The following is a 23,688-nucleotide window of genomic DNA, read 5'->3' on the forward strand; positions in this document are numbered from 1 at the left end:
ATCTCTTAAATTATAAGTAATTTTTTCAAGTGGAATGCAGCTAAAAATTTCATTCTTCCAACGATCTATACTTAAGTATGAATCTGATTTCCAAGTAACTGCAATAGCCTTTTTGGCTACTGCCAATGCAATTTTTATGAATTCTTTCTGATATTTATTCAATTTGGATTTTGATTTTATCCCTTCAATATCGCCTAGTAGAAATAATGTTGGATTATGTGGAAGTTGTATTCCAATAATTTGTTCCAGTAAAACTCTTAAATTTGTCCAAAAAGGTTGAATTTTAAAACAAGACCAAGTAGAGTGTAAAAAAGTACCAATTTCTTGATTACATCAAAAACACTGATCAGATAAATTTGAGTTTAATCTATTTATTTTTTGTGGTGTAATATATATTTGATGTAAAAAGTTATATTGTACTAATCTTAGTCAAACATTTATTGTATTTGTCATACTGTCAATTCATAATCTTGACCAACTTGTTTCATCAATTTTAATATTCAAATCAGTTTCCCATTTTTGTCTTGACTTATGAATTCCTTGTTTAATTGCCTGTTTTTGAATCAAATTATACATACCAGAAATAATTTTTTTAAATTTTTCCTTTATGAATTAAAGTTTCTATTTCATTAGGTTTCGGCAATAACATTGTTTGACCCAGTTTATCTCTTAAATAAACCCTTAATTGGAAGTAACAGAAAAGAGTGTTATTTGATATTTTATATTTATTCTTTAATTGGTCAAATGACATTAATATACCTCCTTCAAAACAGTCTCCTATATATCTAATCCCTTTGTGAAACCAGTTATATAAAAGTTGATTATCCATTGTAAAAGGGATAAGTTTATTTTGAATTAAAGGTCTCTTTGCTAATAAAGATTTCTTTATCTCATCATCAACATTTATCTTATTCCATAAATCAATCAAATGTTTTAGTATAAGAGATTCTTTCTTTTCCCGTATCCATTTAGATTCCCATTTATATATAAAATCTTCTGGTATATTTTCTCCTATTTTATCTAATTCTATTCTAATCCATGCCGGTTTATCTTCATCAAAAAAAGATGCAATAAATCTAAGTTGATTTGCTTTGTAATAATTCTTAAAATTTGGTAATTGTAACCCTCCTAGGTCAAATTTCCATGTCAATTTTTCCAACGATATTCTTGACATCTTACCTTTCCAAAGGAATTTCCTCACACATTTATTTAACTCTTGAAAGAATTTCTGCGGTAATTGTATTGGTAATGTTTGGAATAAATATTGTAATCTAGGGAATATATTCATTTTTACAGCATTGACTCTACCTATTAATGTTATTGGTAACATCATTCATTTATCAAGGTCCTCTTGAATTTTTTTTCAAAAATGGCAAATAATTTAGTTTATATAAATTCTTTATATCATTATCAATTCTTATACCTAAATACTTTATACCATTTATCGGCCATCTAAATTGAGCTATTAATTAACATTGACTATAATCTCCTTTAGTAAGGGGTAAAATTTCACTTTTATCCCAATTTATTTTGTACCCTGATATTTTCCCATATTCTTCCAATCTAGAAGATAATTTACGCAACGAATCCAATGGGTTAGTTAGATAAATCAGAACATCATCAGCAAATAAGTTAATCATATATTCCTCCTGATTAACTCTGAAACCCATAATATGAGTCAGTTCTAATTAATTCAGCTAATGGTTCTATCACCAACACAAATAAAGCAGGTGATAATGGACAACCTTGTCTAGTTGACCTTGTTAACTGAAATGATGCTGAAATTTGGCCATTTGTCACCACTTTAGCTTTGGGGTTAGTATTTAAGGTTTTAATCCATTTTATAAAAGATACTCCTAATCTATATTTTTCCAATACCTTAAATAAAAAAATCCCATTCCAATCTATCAAATGCTTTTTCTGCATCCAAAGCAACTGCCACACTCATTTCTTCCCTTTTTTGTGCTAATTGAATTATGCTAAGTAACCGAGTTACATCATCTGCTGATTGTCTATTTTTAATAAATCCTGTTTGGTCCATGTGTATTAATTTTGGCAAGTATTTAGATAATCTATTAGATAAAATCTTTGCTATTATTTTATAGTCTGTGTTCAACAAAGAAATAGGTCTATATGATGTTGGCTTTAAAAGATCTCTGTCTTTTTTTGGCAATGCTATTAAAATAGCTGTCGAAAAAGAATCTGGAAGTTTATGCGTTCTTTCCGCTTGGTGTATTAGCTCCATAAAAGGAGGAATTAATAAATCTTTAAACTTTTTGTAAAATTCAGGCAGAAAACCATCTTCTCCTGGAGATTTATTACTCTGGTGATCCTAGAGCTTCTTCGACCTCTTTTAATGTAAAAGGCACATCTAATCCCTTCTGTTCTTCCGAATTCAATTTTGGGAGTTATTTGTGATAAAAACCTTTCTATCTCAACAATATCATTTTGTGATTCTGATTGATACAGTTCAGAATAAATTTTTTTTAAAGTTTCATTGATTTCTAAAGGTTTATAAGTAATTTTATTTACACTTGTTCTAATTGCATTTATCGTTTTGGAAGCCTGGTCTGTTTTTAACTGCCAAGGAAGAATCTTGTGTGATCTTTCACCTAGTTCATAATATCTCTCTGTTTAGCTCTCATAATTGCATTTTCTGTTCGGTATGTCTGAAGTGTATTATATTGTAGCTTCTTATTAACAAGTTGTCTTTGTTTTTCTTCTGTCATATATCTTTCGAGATTCTTTTTCTAATTTTATAATCTCTTTTTCCAATTGATCTATTTCTACCATATATTCCTTCTTAATTTTAGAAGTATAACTTATTATCTGGCCTCTCAAATATGCCTTCATCGCTTCCCATAATATAAATTTATCATCAACTGAATGTGAGTTTGTATCTAAAAAAAACTGAATCTGTTTTTTCATAAAAATCACAAAAATCTTGACGTTTTAATAATATTGAATTAAATCTCCATCTGTAAATCGATTCCTCCTTATCCATCATTATCATTGTCATTATCAAGGGGGAATGATCTGACAATATTCTTGCTTTATATTCCATATTTTTTATTCTGTCTTGAATATTTGCTGATAGTAGGAAAAAATCTATCCTTATGTCTATTTGAATAAAATGAATAATCTCTTTCTCTTGGATTAATTCCTCTCCATATATCAAATTTAAATCTTTCATCAATGATAAAGTTAATTTTGCTACTTTTGGTTTTTTAACAACCTTTGTTGACCTATCTAAAACTGGGTCTAGACAAAAGTTAAAGTCTCCACCTATTAATATTTTAGCGTGTCTGTCAGCCAAATTCAAAAAAGCCTCTTGTATAAATTTTACATCGTTTTAATTTGGTGCATAAATATTCATAAGAGTCCATAGTTCTGAAAAGATTTGACAATGTATAATTACATATCTTCCCGCAGAATCAATTAATACATTTTGTATTTTAATTGGTAAAATTTTGTTGACCAAAATTGTAACTCCCCTCGCTTTTGAATTAAATGAAGCTGCTATAACATTTCTGACCCAGTCTCTTTTTAATTTCTGATGTTCTTATCTCTGTTAAATGTGTTTCTTGTATAAAAGCTATATCTATTTTCATTTTCTTAATGTATGTTAAAAGTCTTTTTCTTTTCACCGGTCCATTAAGCCCATTAACATTAAAACTTTAAAAATTCAGTAAATTAGTCATTATTTTTAACAGGGTTACTTCCAAACTATAATAATACATAATATTTCAACTCTCATAGTACCTTGGGGAATTATTTTAAAATTCTCCATGTTGCTATGTGTCTCCCCTTCGATCATCCAGGCAAAGAAAGAAAGATAAAAGAAAAATAGATTATAAAGAAAAAAAACAAAAAACCCCGCTGCTAATGTTGTGAATGAAAAAAAAAACATTATTACCCCCCTCCGTTGTGCGGGTCATGGCAAACGCCATGATTACACACGTGAATCCCGTAGCGATCGATCTGAAGTTCCCCCAGCTCCCCCGTAATATGAAAAAAGTATATATAAGAGAAGAAAAAGTAATACCACTACTCTCAATTAATATTTCTCAAATTTTTACCTTTCTCCCCTGTATCATATAATTAAAAGTATATTTAAATATTCTTCTGTCCTTAATGTCCATCAATTCACTTCACTGTCCCCGTCTTCATCTTTAATCTGTTTCACTTTTAAATCTTTACTGTGTCTAGCGAATATTTGGGAGTTCTTGCGCAAACTCCTCTGCATCCCGATGATCAGTAAAAAATCTTCTTTTTCCGTCATCCAAAAAAATTATCAGTGTTGCCAGGTGGCGCAATATAAATTTATAACCCTTTTCCTATAAAAGTTTTTTCACTGGATTAAATTCCTTCTTTCTCTTCAAAAGGTCATAACTTATATCAGGATGGAAAAGAACTGCTTTCCCTTCTATCATCAATGGCTCATTTCTCTTTCTGGCACATTGGGCAGTCGCCTTCAGGATCTTTTCTTTATCTTGATATCTTAAGCATTTTATCAAGATTGGTCATGGGTTTTGATCAGGTTGAGGTTTTGGTCTTAAGGCTCTGTGGACCCTTTCGATTTCAATCAACTGGGTTCCCTCTTCCATTTCCAAATTTTCCGGGATCCATTTTTGAAAAATTTTTAATTGGATCCTCTCCCTCTATCCCTTCTTTAAGGCCAACAATTTTAATATTATTTCGTCTACTAAAATTTTCAAGCACGTCTATTTTTTCCAACAGTCGTTTTCTTTCTGATGTCCAGGCAAGAATATTATCTTACATTTTATTCACTCTATCAATAGCGTCTCCCGTTATTTCTTCCAGCTTTTTAAACTTTCTTGTCCATTTTCTCCTGTTTTTTCACCATTTTATCAAACATAGTCTTCATGTTTTTTAATATTTTCTTTTATTATTTTTAATGTTTTTAATTCTTTTAATTCATGCATTATTTGCGCCAAAGCTTCTCTTATGTCTCCAGTATATCTTCCACCTCCAACCTCTTCCTGTTGTTCTTCTTTTACCTCCTCATCTTCATCTGTATGTTCCAGAGAATCCGAATCCACCTCGGGTTCATTTTCACTTCCACTTCCAATCGTAGCTGGGATTTGTAGTTCAAATTGCTCATGTTTGCGCATGCCCTTTCCTTTGCGCACGCGCAGTTCCTGTTGTTCCTTCTTGGAGACTGTTGATGTTGCCGCCGATTCCTGTTCTGTATTGCCAGAGGTGAGATGCACTTGAGTCCGAGGCTTCTTCATGGCGGCGGGCCCAGCTTGTACTATCTTCAAAGTAGCAGTTTTCTTCTTTGTCTGTTTAGGAGGCATATCTAAGGAAAATCCTGAGTAGTTTAGACGTAGTTTTTAGAAAATATTTACTAACTTTTCTTCACTTAAACATTAATTTATTAGTTTTTTTTACAGGAGAGCTGGATTTCCACGTCTCGATCCTACGTCATCACATGACGTCCCCTTTCAATTGTTCAGTGTGTTCCCTGGTGGTTACATTTGAATGTTTTTGGATAGCGTTGGAAGCTTCTCTTTGGATTGCATTATTTGAATAGAAGCTTCCCAGTTGGCAGACTCTTGCTGGAAAACAAATCATTTCCCAAATCACAATTCTCTCACAGACTGCATCAGGTTTTCCTCCAGGATTTCACTATATTTTGCTGCACACATTTTACTGACTACCTTCATAAGCCCATCCAGGGCTTACTACAGTAAACGTCTCACAGTATGATGTAGCCACCACCATGCTTCATGGTAGGGATAGTGCGTTTTTGATTATGTAAATTATTTGGCTTATACCAAACATAGCCTGTAGTCTGAAGGCCAAAAAGCTCAATTTTGGCTTCATCAGACAATAGAGCTTTCTTCCAGCTGACTTCAGTCTCCTACATGCTTTATGGCAAGCTCTAGTTGAGATTTCATGAGAGTTTTTTTTAAAACAGTGGCTTTTTCTTTGCCACTCTCCCATGAAGCTGCGACTTGTGAAGCACCCAGGCAACAGTTGTTGTACTCCTCCAGAGTTGTCATAGGTCTCTTGGTGGTCTCCCTCACTAGTCCCCTTCTTGCATAGACACTCAGTTTTTGAGGAAGGCCTGCTCTAGGCAGATTTACAGCTGTGCCATGTTCTTTCCATTTCTTGATGACTGAATTAACTGTATTCCAAGGGAAATTTTCTTGTATCCATCTCCTGACTTGTGCTTTTCACCTTTCTGCATAGTTGCAAGGTGTGTTCTTATGTCTTCATGGTGTAGTTTTTGACATGATACTGCTCACCAGCAGTTGGGCCTACAAGATGCAGGTGTATTTTTACTATAATCAATTAAACCATCTTGACTGCACTCGGTGATCTCCATTTAACTAATTATGTGACTTCCAAAACCAATTGGCTACACCACTGATTAGATTAGGTTCAACTTTATTGTCATTATGCCGAGTACAGATACAAAGCCAAATGAACTGCAGTTAGCATCTAACCAGAAAGGCAAAGAATAGTGTTATTTACAAAACAACTGTGAATAAAAAGTGCTACAGTACACAAATATAAAAGGACTGAGACAGTACAATATGGGTGCAATACTGCTTAGTGCTGTGATGGGAGGTTCAGCACGGTCACAGCCTCAGGGGAGAAGCTGGTGTTTGCTGGTGCGGGAGCGGATGCTCCTGTAGCGCGCATACCAGATGGGAGGAGAGTAAAAAGTCCACGGTTAGGGTGAGATGCATCCTTGATAATGCTTTTTGCCCTGCCCAGGCAGTGTTTATTGTAGATGTTCTCAATGGTGGGCAATTGGGTGCCGATAATCCACTGGGCAGCCTTCACCACACGCTGGAGTGCTTTGCGGTCCGATACAGAACAATTGCCATAACACACTGAGATGCAGCTGGTGAGTATGCTCTCAATGGTACAGCGGTAAAAGTCCGTCAGTATCCTGGGACACAGGTGAGCTTTCTTGATGCTCCGCAGGCAATAAAGGCCCTGCTGCGCCTTTGTGATCAGGATGGAGGAGTTCAGGGACCAGGTGAGATCCTCGGAAATGTGGACACCAAGGAATTTGAAGCTTGATACATTTGGTGTGTTATATTAAAGGGGGTGAATACTTATGCAATTATTTTGTGTTTTATATTTGTTAATTATAAGTTGCTAGCTTGACACTCAACCCAGAAGGGATCAAAAGTGTGCAAGGAGCCAGCCGGATCCAAACCCTGGACCTCTTGTTCTTAAGTCCGAGTATGGATACGACACCATTGGCACAGACAAAGGAGATAGGATTCTCCCTTAATCCATTGTTTGTTGCCAATATTGTGTTTTCCATACATGATTTAAATCTGAAGTCTTTTTTTCTAATTTATATTTTCTATTCTTCAGCCATAGGTTTCAATTTCATCTTAAACCTCTTTTGAGAGCACTGCACTGGAAAAGATGCTGGATAACAGCAATACTGTAGATCTTTTGCTGTTGACGGCAAGATACGAGTCAGCCTGTGTTATTTCTGTGTTTAATTATCCAATCATGACATAAAAGAACTACTTTAAGGATATAATAGTGGTGTGCCAGACTGGAATCTGAAATCAATGGGAACCAGAAATTCCAGTCACTCAAAGGTGAGAGAAACAAACAATTTCAAAGTCAAGGTCAAAACACCTGTTTGCTTTGTTTGCAAAGTAACTTTAAAACATAAACAAGGAATGAGAACTGGTCATCCAAATTTTACTGGCACAGAATATAATGCAAGTTATACTTCAGTGATCTTTATGAAGATCAATCTTTGCCTTGGTGTACACACATAACCTTTTCCCATCTATAAACTTAAATACTGCACATGCCACGAAAAAATTATAAGCTCAGACTTACAATACCTAATCTCTTTACTTTGAAAGTAAAACATTACATCACTTACCATGCCTTCAAACCCCACTCTGTACAAATTCTTGGCTCCATTGTCCCACAAAACATATGCTGCACTATGAGGACTAGAAGCACTCCAATCTTGAATTTCAGTCACCTAGAAAAAAGGACATTCAAATCATTATAGCAATGTCAGAAAATCTAGGTACAGGTTGGAGGCAGTAAAGAGTTGTAAAAGAAAGGAAAACTACCATAAGGTCTATGGAAAGCATCAAAAGAACAGCAGTGAATAAGAATGGAAAAGCATCAAAACTTGGCAGGTGTGATAACATATATCAGCAGAGGCCGCAGAAGATAAAGCAACTTCAGAAGGATATGCTTCAACATTCTGTGTGCAGCAAACAATTACTCACTTCCTTGTCACAGTGGAAGGATTGATCTCGTTTGCACACATAATATTTCATAAGTTTTGGTTTTTAACTCCTCTTGGAGGAACAATGGCTGACAGGAACCAGCAACAATAATGAAAAACTAGCTTAGGACAAAAAGAAATGAGCTTAAAGCAGAGCAGTGGGAGTTACACGTTAAAATTAGTAGCGAAGGAGTCAATTTTAGAAAACCTAGCACATTTATTTTTCAACATAGTCCCCTCCTACATTTACACACTTAGTCCAGCAGTCATGGAGCATATGATCTTGGGACCTCCAGAATGTGTCCACAGATGGGTGATTGATAGGTTTGTGGCCTAAGGTAGAAGGAGATGAGTTATACAGCTCTCGTTACATGTACATGCAGGTCAACTCTCTGAGTGATTAGGCAGAAAGTTTGAAGTTAATAACTCATCTCCTTCTACCTTAGGCCATAAACTTATAAATCACCCCGATGAGTTATTAACTTCAAACTTTCTGCATAATCACTCAAAGAGTTGAACTGCATGTGCATATAACGAGAGCTGTATAACTCATCTCCTTCTACCTTAGGCCATGAACTTATCAATCACCCTTGCTGTGAACACTTTCTGGAGGTCCAAGATCCGTATGCTCCACAACTGCTGGACAAAGTGTGTAAATGTAGGAGGGGACTATGTTGAAAAATAAATGTGCTAGGTTTTCTAAAACTGACTCCTTCTACCTTAGGCCATGAACTTATCAATCACCCCTGAACTTCTTTTGCTACTTTTACAGGCTACTTAATTAATAACTTAAGTAATTTATCACAGCCATCACTATTATACACAGCATTTTCTTTATTGGCATTGATGGATTCTGATCTTAGAGAAAAATGTCCAAATGTAGTACTTATTTTCACCAAGCATGCATCCTTCAGTTTTAAACCAATGCTTTGTCCAGCAGCTTTCCCCCTCAATTGGTGACATCATTTAATATCATGTTCCCATGACTCAATAAATGTCATCTCACTTTCCACTTATCCGTAATGTTGCTCCTTTCATAGCCGTCACTCCTGCATTGCATTATTATATCAAATTGAAAATGGAAGTCAAAAATATTGAAGACGCCTGCTTACATCTTGCATAAATTAAATTAATATAGTTTTCTGTAACAGCATCCTCTGCAAGAATTCAAAATATTTCCAATTAAATTTGTTTATTCTTCATATAATGTAATACAGTTCAAAAGCCTTACTATTTGTTTTAAAAAATTATAATTTAAATGTCTTGACCAGTTTGCTTTGCATGAAATTGTTTCTCAAAATAAGTTTGTCTGAAATAATGTTTAGTAGTTTGTCCTCTCCAATGTATGCACATTAACGAGGAAATCTACAACTACACAAAATGTAATGTTGCCATTGATTGAAAAATTTTCCCCTCAATCTTGTATTTTTGGTTGAGTGTCATGAAACAGCACCAAGACTAAGTGCAGAGACCAGTAAGAAATATAGGAGCAACAGAAAAGGCGTACTGATTTTTTGAGAGTTATTTTTATATGATTTTACATTTTATTTATTCTTTTTAAAACAAATTATATATTTTATTTTTTTCTGTTGTGCTTGAGGTACAGTGAAATCCTTCATGAGAAGGGAAAATGCTAGACACATTCCATAGTTAAGCAATTTTCAGTAAACCTATCAGCTTTACCAGACTTCCAATTTTAAAGACCAAGCAGCATTTAAACATTTCAACAATGCAGACAATGGAAAAAAAAATTCCACTATTTTTTGGTCAGAAATATTAGCATTAGAAATCATACCTTACCACACAATTAAAATAACCAAACAGTTATGTATAAAGGAGCAATGAAATTCAGTTCATGATTATTTTAAGTATGGATATCTATTCAACCCACTGCAGTATCAAGTTAATTGATATACAATGCTAAGGCCAAAAGTATTGAAATTCAACTATATACCCATTCAGATACTGTAGTTGTTAAAATCTGAAGCAACACGGCCATCTGCTGGAGGAACTCAGTCCTGATGCAGGGCTTCAGCACGAAGCACTAACAATTTCTTTCCTCCCACCAATGTTACTCAATCTGTTGAGTTCCTCCAACAGATTGCGTGCTGTGCTGTATTCAATTATATTAACAATTTTATATTGTTTGTGGATATGCATCCATTATTAATTGGAGCCCATATCCTTCTATCTAACTTGTATGTGCTCACCCAGAACTCAGATTAATAGAGTTCTCTTTATCAAGCGAATCAAAGGTTTTGAGGACAACATAGGAAAGTAACATTAAAATACTGATCAGCTATGATCTCAATCAAAGACAGTGCAGTTCAAAAGGCCAGATGGCCTCCACCTGCTCTGAACTACGTTTTTTTTCCAATCCTGACTTTTTCTGTTAGTGAGCTGCAACTCAATCTGTGCTTGTTTATTATTGCCAACCCATGACCCTTATCTTGAGTGATAATCTTTTATGTGGCATCTTATCAAATGCCATATGGGTACCCAAGGGTGGTTCCTCTTCATCTACCTGTTTATTATATCTTCAAAGAACTCTCATAAATGTGCCAAACACAACTTCCCTTTCATAAAACCATGATTACCCTGATTGTTTTGCACCTTTCTACAATGGCAGCTATTCTTCCTCAATAATGTTACCAGTGTTTCCTATTGACTGATGATAGGCTAACTGGTTCACTTTAACAACTTCTGACATACTACTTTCTTGAACAGTGACACTGAATTTGTGATTATCTAATCCTCTGGTACCCTGCCAGAATCTAGGGAATGTTTTGAGGGAGGGGGTCATTTTCAATGGATAAACCAAATGCAGATGTCTCAGAACACCTCCATTTTGTCCACTAAAAGGACACCAATCTTCAGAATCCTCAGATACCCTTCACTTCAACTGTCTGACCCTCTGCCTTTGATACTTCACACTTTTCCAACAAAGGTGAACCTAATCTAAGCAGTAGCATCAAAATCCACAATGAGGCGTTATACAACTCTCAGGACTTACACCTCGAGTTTGGATCAATTGGAAGAACCAAAAGAGTAATTGTTGAGAGCGAGGACCAGTTCTGCCAGATGGAGGAGGGCGGTGGTGGAGGAGAACTGGTTGGGTCTGTTGTCGAAGAAAGAAACGACGAGGTTTCTCGCAGGTCAGCAACGTTTGTTTGAAAGGAGAGCTTCGCAGGCGTTCAGGCTCATTCTGGTGGTCCAATCAGTGGCAGCAGCAGGCCACAGCATTGAGCTTTCTCGCAGGTCGGCAACACTCGTTTAAAAGTACAGAAGGGTCAAACCAGGTGGTCATTGTTGGGAGCATGTCAGTGTTGAGAGTAGGAGTGTCAGGCTTTGGCTCAAAGGAGGCTCCGGCTTGAAAGAGGCGTTGGCTCTGGGTAAGCTTCTGTTAAGGTTCCATTTTTGTTTTCTCTCTTACTGTACCTAGTGTAGTGAATGGCTGTTGTGTGTTCTTCATGCCAGATGTTAAAGGTGTGGGAAACCCAGAGTCTCCCAGGGAACTACATCTGCGTGAAGTGCATCCAGCTGCAGCTCCTTGAACACCATGTTAGGGATCTGGATGACCTTCAACTTGTACGGGAGAGCGTGAGATAATCAGAGTTACAGGGAAGCAGTCACCCATAAATTGCAGGACTCATGTAGCTGGGTGACTGTCAGGAGAAATGGAAATGTGAATAGGTAGTTAGCGCAGAGCATCCCTGTGACCATTTGTTTCAAAAACAAGTATATCACTTTAAATACTGTTGTGGGGGGATGGCCTCCCAGGGGAATGCCAGAGACCAGGTTACTGGCACTGAGCATAGGCCCATAGTGCAGAAGGGAAAGGGGAAGAAGAGGTAAGTGACAATGATAGGGGACTCAATACTCAGGGGAACAGACACCATGAATAAGACACCGGAATGGTATGTTGCCTCTCTGGGGCCAGGGTCAGGGATGTTTCGGATCACGTCCACAGCATTTTGGAGAGGGAGGGAGAGCAGCCAGATGTCTTGGTACATCTTGGTACCAATGACATAGGAAGAAAAAGCAATGAGGTCCTGAAAAGAAAATTTAGAGAGCTAGGTAGAAAGCTGAGAAGCAGGATCCCCAGGGTAGTAATTTCTGGATTGCTGCCTGTGCCACACACTCCAATAAGGGTAGAAACAGGATGATCTGGAAGAATAATGTATGGCTGAGAAGCTGGTGCAAGGGCAGGGCTTCAGGTTCTTGAATCATTGGGATCTCTTCTGGGAGAGGTATGACCTATATAAAAGGGACAAGATACACCTGAACCCGAGAGGAACCCATATTCACACCGGTAGGTTTGTTAGGAGCTGTTGAGGAGGTTTCAAACTAATTTGGCAGAGGAGTAGGAATGGAGTGAAGGGACACAGGATAGAACGAATGGAAAAAAGCAAAGATAGCTTGCAGTCAGACTGCCAAGATGGGCAGGCAAATGCTATAACAAAATTGCAGCCAGCAGGATGAATATCAGTTCATTAGGGATGCAGAATCAAAAACGGTAGCAAATACAGTAGACAATGAGTTATATCTCAATGCTTGAAGTATACGAAATAGGTAGATGATCTTGTTGCACTATTACAGATCGTCAGGTATGATATACTGGTCATCACTGAATCATGGTTGAAGAATGATTGTAGCTGGAAGCTGAATGTCCAAGGTTACATGTTGTATCAGAGGGATAGAAGGGTAGGCAGAAGGGGTGGTGTGGCTCTGTTGGTAAAGAATGGCATCAAATCAGTAGAAAAATGTGACATAAGATCAGAAGATGTTGAATTATTGTGGGTTGAGTTAAGAAACTGCAAGGGTAAAAGGACCCTGATGGCAGTTATATACAGGCTTCCAAACAGTAACTAGGATGTGGACTATAGATTACAACAGGAAATAGAAAAGGCATGTCAAAAGGGCAATCTTATGATAGTCATGGGAGATTTCAACATGCACATAGATTGGGAAAATAAAGTTGGAAATGGATCTCGAGAGAATGAGTTTGTTGACTGCCTACGAGAAGGCTTTTTAGAGTAGTTTGTCATTGAGTCTACTAGAGGATCAGCTGCACTGGATTGGGTGTAATGTAATGAACCAGAGGTGATTAGGGATCTTGCAATAAAAGAACCCTAGGAGACAATAATCAGAATATGATTTGAGTTCAAACTGAAAACTGATTTGGAGAAAATAAAGTCTGATGTAGTGTTACGAATGTGCCACAACTGAGGGGCCGAAGGGTACAAAGTAGCCCCCTCCTTTTTGAGAATCACAAGATCGCTATTAATTCAGGTCTGGGGACCCAGGAAATGAGAGAGAGAATCCTCAAGGGTTTGGAATGTGTGTCCTGCCCTCAGCGAGACAAAGCCACGGATACCGGCCATTGTCTCTTGGAGACGGAATTGTGTATTGAGTACTGTACTATTCATTGAAGCCCTCAGGGAATGACCAGAGTGGGCTGGTTGAGGGATTGCATCATCCCAACCTGATTGACATCTGAGACCCCGTGAGTAAGGATAAAAAAGGGTCTGGGGAACAACCCCTTTAGATGCACCAGGAGAAACGCTAGAAATCCCGTGACAGCGGTTAATAGCGACAGCCAGTGGGGGGCCCGCGTGCGTCCTTTTCCATTTGCCTCGGAATTGGCGGGCCTTACCATGGAAGACGGTTTAGCTAAAGAACAGACCACCACCAACGAAATTTCAAAGGATCGACATCATAAAAAGGAAAAGCTGGCAAGTTTCAAAAATCCCTCTCTTGACTCCAACCAAAAGCTGCAGCCTGAATGAACTAAAGTGACTTTTATATTTCCATCGGACAATACATTATCCCCTAGACAACGATAGAGCTTATTTCTTATTGATTATGATTATACCCACACTTTTAGAGTTAGTATTGACAACGTATATTATCTGTATGTTTGCATTGATATTATTTTTGTGTATTTTTACCAATAAATACTGTTAAAAATAGTACCATCAGACTTCAACGGACCTCTCTATCTTTGCTGGTAAGTGACCCAGTTACGGGGTATGTAACAGTAGCAGTATTTAAGTGGAGTGAAGGAAATTACAGTGGTATGAGAGAGAAGCAGACCAAAGTAAGGCGATGCTGGCAGGGATGACAGTTGATCAGCAATGGCTTGAGTTTTGGGGAAAAAATGAGGAAGGTGCAGGATGAATGTATACCAAAAACAAAGATTGGTCAAATAGAACAACCATGGCTGACCAAGTCAAAGCAAATGTACAACAAAGCAAAAATTAGCAGGAAATTGGAGGATTGGGAAGCTTTCAATAGACAATAGATAGTAGGTGCAGGAGTAGGCTATTTGGCCCTTCTAGCCAGCACTGCCATTCACTGTGATCATGGCTGATCATACACAATCAGTACCCCGTTCCTGCCCTCTCCCCATATCCCTTGACCCCACTATCTATAAGAGCTCTATCTAACTCTCTCTTGAAAGCATCCAGAGACTTGGCCTCCACTGCCTTCTGGGGCAGAGCATTCCACATAACCACCACTCTCTGGGTGAAAAAGTTTTTCCACATCTCTGTTCTAAATGGCCTACCCCTTATTCTTAAACTGTGGCCTCCGACTGGACTCACCCATCAGTGGGAACATGTTTCCTGCCTCCAGCGTGGCCAATCCCTTAATAATCTTATATGTTTCAATCAGATCCCCTCTCATCCTTCTAAATTCCAGTGTATACAAGCCCAGTCGCTCCAATCTTTCAACATATGACAGTCCCGCCATTCCGGGAATTAACCTTGTGAACCTACACTGCACTCCCTCAATAGCAAGAATGTCCTTCCTCAAATTTGGAGACCAAAACTGCACACAATACTCCAGGTGGGGTCTCACCAGGGCCCTGTACAGCTGCAAAAGGACCTCTTTACTCCTATACTCAATTCCTCTTGTTATAAAGGCCAGCATGCCATTAGCTTTTTTAACCCTACAGAGAGCAACTAAGGAGGGAAAAGATGAAATATGAAACCAAGCTAGCAGACAATATCAAAGTGGATAGTAAAAGTTTTCTTAAGTATATAAAAGATGAAAGTCGATATAGCACAGCTAGAAAATAAGGCCGGAGAAATAGTAACAGATGACAAGGAGATGGCAGAAGAATTAAATCAGTATTTTGCATCAGTCTTCACTGTGGAAGACACTAGCAGTGTTCCAGATGTTGAAGGGTGTGGGGGAAGAAAAGTTACTATTACAAGGAAGAAAGTGTTAAAAATGCTGTAAGACCCAAGCGTAACACAAGTCATCCGGGCCAGATGAAGCGCACCCTAGGGTTCTGAAAGAGGTAGTGGTAAAGATTGTGGAGACATTAGAGGGGTGTTCATTTCAAACAGATGTGGAGAAATTTCTTTAGCTAGAGGGTGGCGAATTTGTGAAATTTATTATCACAGACAGCTGTGGAGGCCAGGTATGGTGGGTGTATTTAAGGCATAACTTGATGGGTTCTTGATTGCCCATGGCATCAAAAGTTACAGGGAGAAGGCCGGGGAGTGGGGCTGAAGAGGGAAAAAAGTATCAGCCATGATTGAATGGCGGAGCAGACTCGATGGGCCAAATAGCCTAATTCTGCTCCTATGTCTTATGGTAAGCAGAGAGCTTAAAGATCTTCTTGATGGAGGATAGAAGTGCCTAGGGACTGGAGATCTATAATGAAAATGGAGTGATCAGGACCAGGGAACTGAAAGTTGCTGAAGCGATCGAGAGCATGATAAGTGGTGTGGATGTAGGTGGGAAGGGAATGAACAAAGGGGGATAAAATGGAGTTGAGGTATGTGGACAGGAAACCATATGGTTTACCCAGTGTAAGGTTGTTTGGTGTTAATTCTGAAAATGAATAACATCCATCTTAGATCAGCTCTGCCAAATAACTAATTTTAATATTGAACAAGTCCCAAACATCCAATAAATTGCTCACCTTTCCTCTACGTCCATTGCCCCCATCTTGGTCCTCCCACTGCCAATCCACTCCACGTACTACCCTTGCACCAGCAAAAATGCCTCTCGCTGTAATCTTCTTTGACTTGCGTCTAGACTCCAGCAAAACTCTAATAGAAAGAAAACAAAAATTGTGTGATTAGCAAAAATTAGATTTAATTTACATTTCCATTCAATGTGGTCAGGTGACTGTTTCTTTTTCCTCCCAAACATCAATAAACTGTCTTTTCTGCAGGTATCCCTGGATTAGGGATAACAGAGATCTGCTGAGGTAAAATTAAAATCCAATATGACCACAACCACAGCCGAGCAATCCAAACATGATACATTACAAAGAACAACAATTTTTTTGATAAAACAACTCAAACTAAACAGGCAGATGGTTCACCAGGCTCAAATCAGAGAGCAGGAAGCTAGGCTTTTGCCTCAAAATCACTTGTGGAATTATCAGGATCTACCGTAAATTAGTGCTATCTGGTAACTGGAATTTTGCCTCAGTTTTAGTTTCACATCCTGCTCATCTTGTGAAAGCACAATCTCATGTCAGGCTCGGAGAAGCAAATGCAGAGTAGAGCTGAGTAGGTTATAAGAGAGTAGGTTGTGTATCGAAGGATGCCCACTCTTCCTAACATCACCTTACATAGGTAGGATATCTCCTGCATTGTCCACCAGACTACATTTTGCAGAGGGACCTCAAACTTTAGACAATACTAGTTTAGTCCAATGCTACTAATCTGTTAGAACTTATTTTCAGAGCTTCCAACACTGGCCTGCACAGACCAGCCTCACAATAAATGAAAATGGAGCATTATCAGAAAAACCAGATAGTCGACCTTCACTAATCCGACTACCTGCAATCCAGTTCCTTCGATAATCTGGCACTGTTTTCAAATTTTCCGCGCAACTGTGATTTCAAATTTCCCAGGCCACCGTACCAATCTGCTGCGCATTGTTTTGGTTGCGCTAGATCTGTTCACGTGTTGGCGTGCTCTCGTAAGCACAGACAGGCGATTCCTGCTTGTTTACCTGCATTTATTAATATCATTTGCGTGAGGCACGGCTGCCCGGCACCCGCCAGCAGCAGGGGGAGTTGGCGTGCGCTGGGCAAGTCCGCCTTCTCGCCTGCCAGCAGTCGCACATTGCCCTCCGGCGTTGCCCGGCCAGTGCTCTGTTCTCTTCTGCTTACAACCTCAGATCAGACGTGGCTACCCGCTGAATTTAAGCAAATTGCTAAGCGGAGGAAAAGAAACTAATGAGGATTCCCTCAATAACTGTAAGTGAAGAGGGAAGAGCCCAGCGTTGAGTTCCCGGCTGCCTGGTGGTCGCATGAAATGTGTCGTATAGAAGACCTCCTTTCTCCAACTTCTGCTTCTGCTCACCCAGATGTGCTGCCACTAACATCAACAGTTTTTGAAGAAACTGTTGTGTCAGTTTCAGCACCAGTTCCTGATGTTTCACTCATTTTTCAAGATAAAGATGTTGATGATCCTGACAACCCCACACTTGCAAACATGTAACTTTGCCTGAAGGTATATTAAATGTCTCACTTTAGAAGTGGAAGTGCTCAACTGTTCTGTATAAGTTAATTCCTGTACATTTACCTGTACGCTTTATTTTATCTGCGCCTGTATAGTATATTACTTTATTAAAATTTCACTTGCTACTCATTTAATATTTGTTTCATTATTATCTAACTTGCACTGATTTACATGATATTTTAAAGGTATGATGAGGTGGTTAGCTATTGCTTAATGAGATCCTTCTGTAATTCAGCATTTTCACTAATCCAGCACTCTGCAGGTCCCAATGGTACCGGATTAGTGAAGGTCGACCTGTACATATACATGTTCATCACTCAATGCCATTCCTCAAATGGACCAGATTGGAAGGAGGCAGCTTAAAGATGGGGCCTGTTGCTATACCAATCTGAATTACAAAGGACTTTCAGACAGACAGACAGACATACTTTATTGATCCCGAGGGAAATTGGGTTTCGTTACAGTCGCACCAACCAAGAATAGGTAGAAATATAGCAATATAAAAACCATAAATAATTAAATAATAATAAGCAAATTATGCCAAGTGGAAATTAGTCCAGGACCAGGCTCAAGGTGTCTAACACTCCGAGGGAGGAGTTGTAAAGTTTGATGGCCACAGGCAGGAATGACTTCCTATGACGCTCAGTGTTGCATCTCGGTGGAATGAGTCTCTGGCTGAATGTACTCCTGTGCCTAACCAGTACATTATGGAGTGGATGGGAGACATTGTCCAAGATGGCATGCAACTTGGAAAGCATCCTCTTTTCAGACACCACCGTCAGAGAGTCCAGGTCAAATGAAACATCTGATTTTATTTCACAAAGGTTTTTGATTTAATTCAACTTTTTAATATAAACAAATGATAGATCTCTTAGAATGATGTCAAAAGGTGGCAATTAATACATTAATTTATAAAAAGCTGTCCCAGTCTAACCCAAGCCCATGTTATTTAGATATTAAACCCAATCTCATCAAGGAGTTGCCATACTATATGATCAGGTTATGATAGGGCTGTCTAACCCAAATGGATATTCAGTGGGCAAAAAAAACAACAAATAATTGCACTTTTCCACAAAATCAAAATTTTAATATTCATTTTGGTGAAAACGCATGGCTTGAAAAATCAAAACAATAAAATAGGGTATTCTGGATATTTATAAATAGAACTCCATTGACTGTGTTGTCTGATTTACTCTTGCCCTATGATTCTTAAGTCAATAGCAGGAAGACCAGATATCACTATTACCTTCAGATACAAGATAATCTGAATTTAATACATTATACCTGACACTAATTCTGACCCAGCATATTTTATCATGCTAACTTCAAGCCTCAATTGGCATCAACCAAGATCCAAAGTATTCAATTCCATCCTGGGTCAGCAGAAGTTTCTACCTGGCAATAGCGGAATTGAATAACAGTAAAACTAATCTGGCAGCCTCAGGATTTTGGTGGCACTGGATGCACAGATTTAACGAACTTGATGTCATTTATTTAATATGCAAAATAATGTCATTTCAAAATTTTACTAAACAAAATATGCTGCACAATACTATAGTATTTTTTTCAGTTAACCTCATGAGTAATGGGAGTGGGAAACTGAGCCCTAGTAAATGTAAGAGTGGATAACAGAACTCTGAGTTTCAGTTAGTATTTTCAACAAATCAAGGTTAAACAAACACACACTCTGGAATCGTATTTCAGCTACACATCTGATTTACTGTATGATATCTGGCCATATTTTGAAATCCAGAGAAATGCACACATAAAATGCTGGAGGAGCTCAACAGGTCAAGCAGCATCTATGGAAATGAAAATGCAGTTGACGTTTCGGGCAGAGACTCTTCTTCAGGATTAGAAAGAAAGGGGGAAGATGGCTGAATAAATAGATGGGGGGAGGAGGAGGAGGACTAGCTAGAAGGCGATAGGTCATGCCAGGAAATTGGGAAACGTAAAGGGCTGGAGAAGAAGGAATCTAATAAGAAAGTAGACCATGGGACAAAGGGAATGAGAGGCACCAGGGGGAAGTGAGAAGAGGCAGAGGCAGAAAAGTTAACCAGAAGCAGAAATCAATGTTCAGGCCATCATGATGGAGGCTACCTAGACAGAATATGAGGTATTGCTTCTCCATCCTGACAGTGGCCTCATTGTGATAAAGGAAGAGGCCATGGACCAACATGTCAGAACAGGAATGGAGAGAGGAATTAAAATGGTTGGCCACCAGGAAATTCCGCTTTATCCAGATGGAGTGGAGGTGCTTGATAAAGTGGTCCCCCAATAAATTCATAGCTTAAGTATTGCCTCACTTGGAAGGACTGTTTGGAGTCCTGAATGAAAGTGAGAGAGGAACTGTCTAAACCTCAAACTTACTTACTTTCACAGTGAGCCAGATGCTGATCACCAGTTATTTCCAAACAACCATGTTATCAGAATATTGTACAATTAATGCAATCTGTAGAGATGGTACAATTTTGGAAAATAATTAATAATAAAGAAAATTTAATTCCTTTATTAAAAAAAAGGCAGTTTGAATGAATTCAAGAGTAACACAGCAGCCTGTTGAACTGGACACTAAAATCTGGGAATAGGAACTGAATTGGAGAAACAACGAAAAATTAAATTCTGCCGGTGAACAGCTTTGAATTCCACATCATCTGGTACACCAGGATATTACAGAGGTAAATGTTAACCAGTAAATGGAACGTTTATCAACAAAGAATAACCAAAGCAGATAGCAGTAACTCTTCCATCAATCTAAATTGAATTTGCTAACTTTGCAAGATTTGAAATTGAAATTGGGTCCTTCTAGGCCTATACAACTCAGCCACTTACTGACAGGTTCAACAAGCTTTTATTAAAACCAGTAGCATTAAATGAAAAATTATTCTAGAATGTTAAAATATTACATGGTAGGATATAGGTCAACAAAATAAGAACATCAAAAGCATTGTAAAATTTTCTTCATTCTTACCTTTCACTTCCAGGAATAGTGATTCTATAGAATCTATGCCTCAGGTGGTGCTTATCCCCATGGTAACAAACAGTGCAAAGGTCATAATTGGTACACTCTGCACATTTCCACCGGATGCCAATAATTGGCTGCTGACGACATGTATCACACATAGTTCCATCGTGCTTGATTCCTTTAAAAATATCCAACAAAAGAAAAAAACTCATTGTTCCATTTGGATTGAAAGTACGGACAGCTTTCATAATACATGTTCGCTGGCCCCAATGACTCACTACCCAAAAGTCAAAATTTGACTCTTTAGCTCATCAAATTAGTTCTGCCATTCAAACAAATCATGGGTGATCCATCAATTTGGCCTTGTGTTTTTTTGTGTGGAAAACTCCTACGCTGCTACTCAACACGTGAAGAAGTCTCCCTGATAGTTGTGAACATTCCAGCTTAAATGTTAAAATTGTATTCTGGCCATTTTCTATTAGCATTTAACTGATTTTTGTACTCACAATTTTAGTTACTTCTGTATTTGTACCGTGAACAGTCCTGCGTCCTCAAAGTCTTAGTTTTTGTTTAAAAATTCTTGTTATTTACTTTTAAAATGCATCCTCCTGCATGTTCCCTAGTGTATCCAGCTCAATTTTGTACATTCAGTTTATATTTGCAACAATGCTTCTGTTCTTTTGCACATTACATACTATGTGTCAATTGATTTAATAAAGTCAGAGATAATTTACTCGTTCACACAAGATTCTCATCAAAACAACTTTGAATTCCGCATCATCTGTTTAAAATATATTTTTACATAAAACATTGTTGAAATCCCAAAGTAGATAAAGCTAGAAATAATCAACAACTCAGAATTGTTCTGTGGAGAAAGAAACATTTACCATTACAAGTTGATATCCTTTCCTTAGAACAAAGAATAAATTACAAGTGTTGCAAAAAAAGCAAGATAAAAGAAAATACACATAACATCTATGATTGGAGATCACAATAGACTAAGGGAATGGTGCCAACTGAGGGATAGCCAGGAGGCTTTACAAATCTATCTTCGGTATATTTTAGTTCTTTTTTTCTCAGCTGACTTTAAAATGTTAACCGTTCCCTCTCCCCCATATATCTTGTTTGAGCCGAATACTTGCATTTTTTTGTTATTTCAGTTTTGCAGCGTCTTCAATTACTGGCAGCACTTCAAAGTCTAAATTAGGACAGTGATATTAAACCTATGTCAAGAAATTTGTTGTCTGTGGCAGCAGTACATTGTAAAACAATCTTAATAAACCTCTAATTACACAAAGTATATATTTTTTTAAAAATGAAATGCGTGTAAAAAGAGCAAGAAAAATTAAAAAGTGACATTCTGTACATGAGTTTATTGCCCATTCAGAAATACAATAGTGGAGGAGAAGAAGCTGTTCCTGTATTGCTGAGTGTGTCTTTAGGCTCCTATAGGACAGTAGCAATGAAAACAGTACATCTCCTGGGTGATGTGGGAAAGCCACAATGGCACCACATTTGCCTGGCCTGTGCTAGTATTAAAATAACTAGTTATACCAACAAAAGAAAGATTAAACTATGTTTGTTGGACATTGCAGCCTAGAAATTAACTTTTTTTGTCTTGACATTTTGTCTGTGTCCTAAACAGATGAAAGTAAGTTAACTAATGTTTTAAGACTGTGTTAATGATCATTCTCTGGTGAAATTATGCCATCAAGAGTCATTTGTACAGTATTCACCTTGGCACACCTAATATTTTACTGGAATCAGACACTACGCAAAAAGCTATGAATATTCATGTTCATCCTTCCTCTACATGAAGTGAAGCATTGTGCCTATTTAAAAGGGGCACTCTACAGAAATCAGATTCCTGATTGAGCAGCTTCACAATTCAGTGCAAGCCACTCTAGCATGCCATAACTGGTGTGCCAAAACCAATGGCATGTTTTCTCTTGCATCTAACTGCTGACATTTCCATTCATTGGACGCTTCAGTGATGATATTACTGGCAGTTCTCCATTATTAGCCTTTTTATTCAGATATACAAAGGTGCTTACAACAATGCTAACAGTAACCACATCTATGCAAAACAAAGGATGCAGATAAATTGTGTGATTTGGTGCTTGGAAGTAGATACAGAGATGGCAGGGGAAACTTTTTTATAAAAACGCAGAGAGTGGTGACTGCAGGGAATGGGGCTGCCGGCAGTGGAGGGGGAAACAATAGGGTCTTAAAGAGACTCTTGGATGGCTACGTGGAGCTTAGAAAAATACAGGGCTATGGGCAAAGCCTAGGTAGTTCTAAGGTAGGGACATCTTTGGCACATCTTTGTGGGCCAAAGGGCCTCTATTGTGCTGTATGTTTTCTATGTTTCAATGAAGGTATAACTTAATGAAGCTTCTGATAAAAACTGTTTAACAAACAAAAAGATGCAAAAACACTGAAATAATTACAATAGGCTGTTCTGCCTGTCCAATGATGCCAGACCACCATGTTGGACCCCTCCATGGTCTTAGTTGGCTGCCATGAAGAGCACCATTTGTTAGGGTTAATACTCCTATTTCACTGGCATACACCAGATGCACAGAACTGAGTGTAATCCTGCGAGGAACTTCACTCATACCAATTTTCTGTACGTGCCTTAATGCAACTCTGACTGCTTTTTTTTTAATTTGCAGGAAGCTGACTCAGCAATAGTGTAGAATAACACATTTTTAATGAGCCAACTGAGTAAAACTCATTTTCTATGGTGATTTCCTGTACAGATGCACAGGTCACTTGTTCATCAACTCTTTTTGTCAAACTGCTAAATCATGTTAACCCCAGTAATTTGATTATACTAATTCCACAAATTATGTTATTCTATATTTTTGTAGTTTCTCCCTGTTAGATCCCCAATGTGACACTCACTTTTGATGATTAAATCCTTCATTGGAGTATTTGTTTGATGTTTTTCTCAGTGGCCACTTTATTTG

General features: G+C 37.9%; 1 protein-coding gene across 2 annotated transcripts in view; it reads right to left on the minus strand.

The window, feature by feature from the left end:
• The window catches only part of mib1 (MIB E3 ubiquitin protein ligase 1), a 148,937-nt gene that overhangs the window by 112,534 nt on the left and 12,715 nt on the right, over positions 1-23,688 (minus strand). For both annotated transcript variants that reach the window (XM_073039296.1, XM_073039287.1), the window contains exons 2-4: positions 20,723-20,894; positions 16,194-16,323; positions 7,898-8,002 (exon numbers count right to left, since the gene is read on the minus strand). In XM_073039296.1, coding sequence (XP_072895397.1) covers positions 7,898-8,002; positions 16,194-16,323; positions 20,723-20,894 — 407 coding nt within the window. The remainder of the gene's footprint in view (positions 1-7,897; positions 8,003-16,193; positions 16,324-20,722; positions 20,895-23,688) is intronic.

The sequence above is a fragment of the Hemitrygon akajei genome, chromosome 1 (genome assembly GCF_048418815.1).
Source record: "Hemitrygon akajei chromosome 1, sHemAka1.3, whole genome shotgun sequence".
NCBI classification, from domain to species: Eukaryota; Metazoa; Chordata; class Chondrichthyes; order Myliobatiformes; family Dasyatidae; genus Hemitrygon; species Hemitrygon akajei.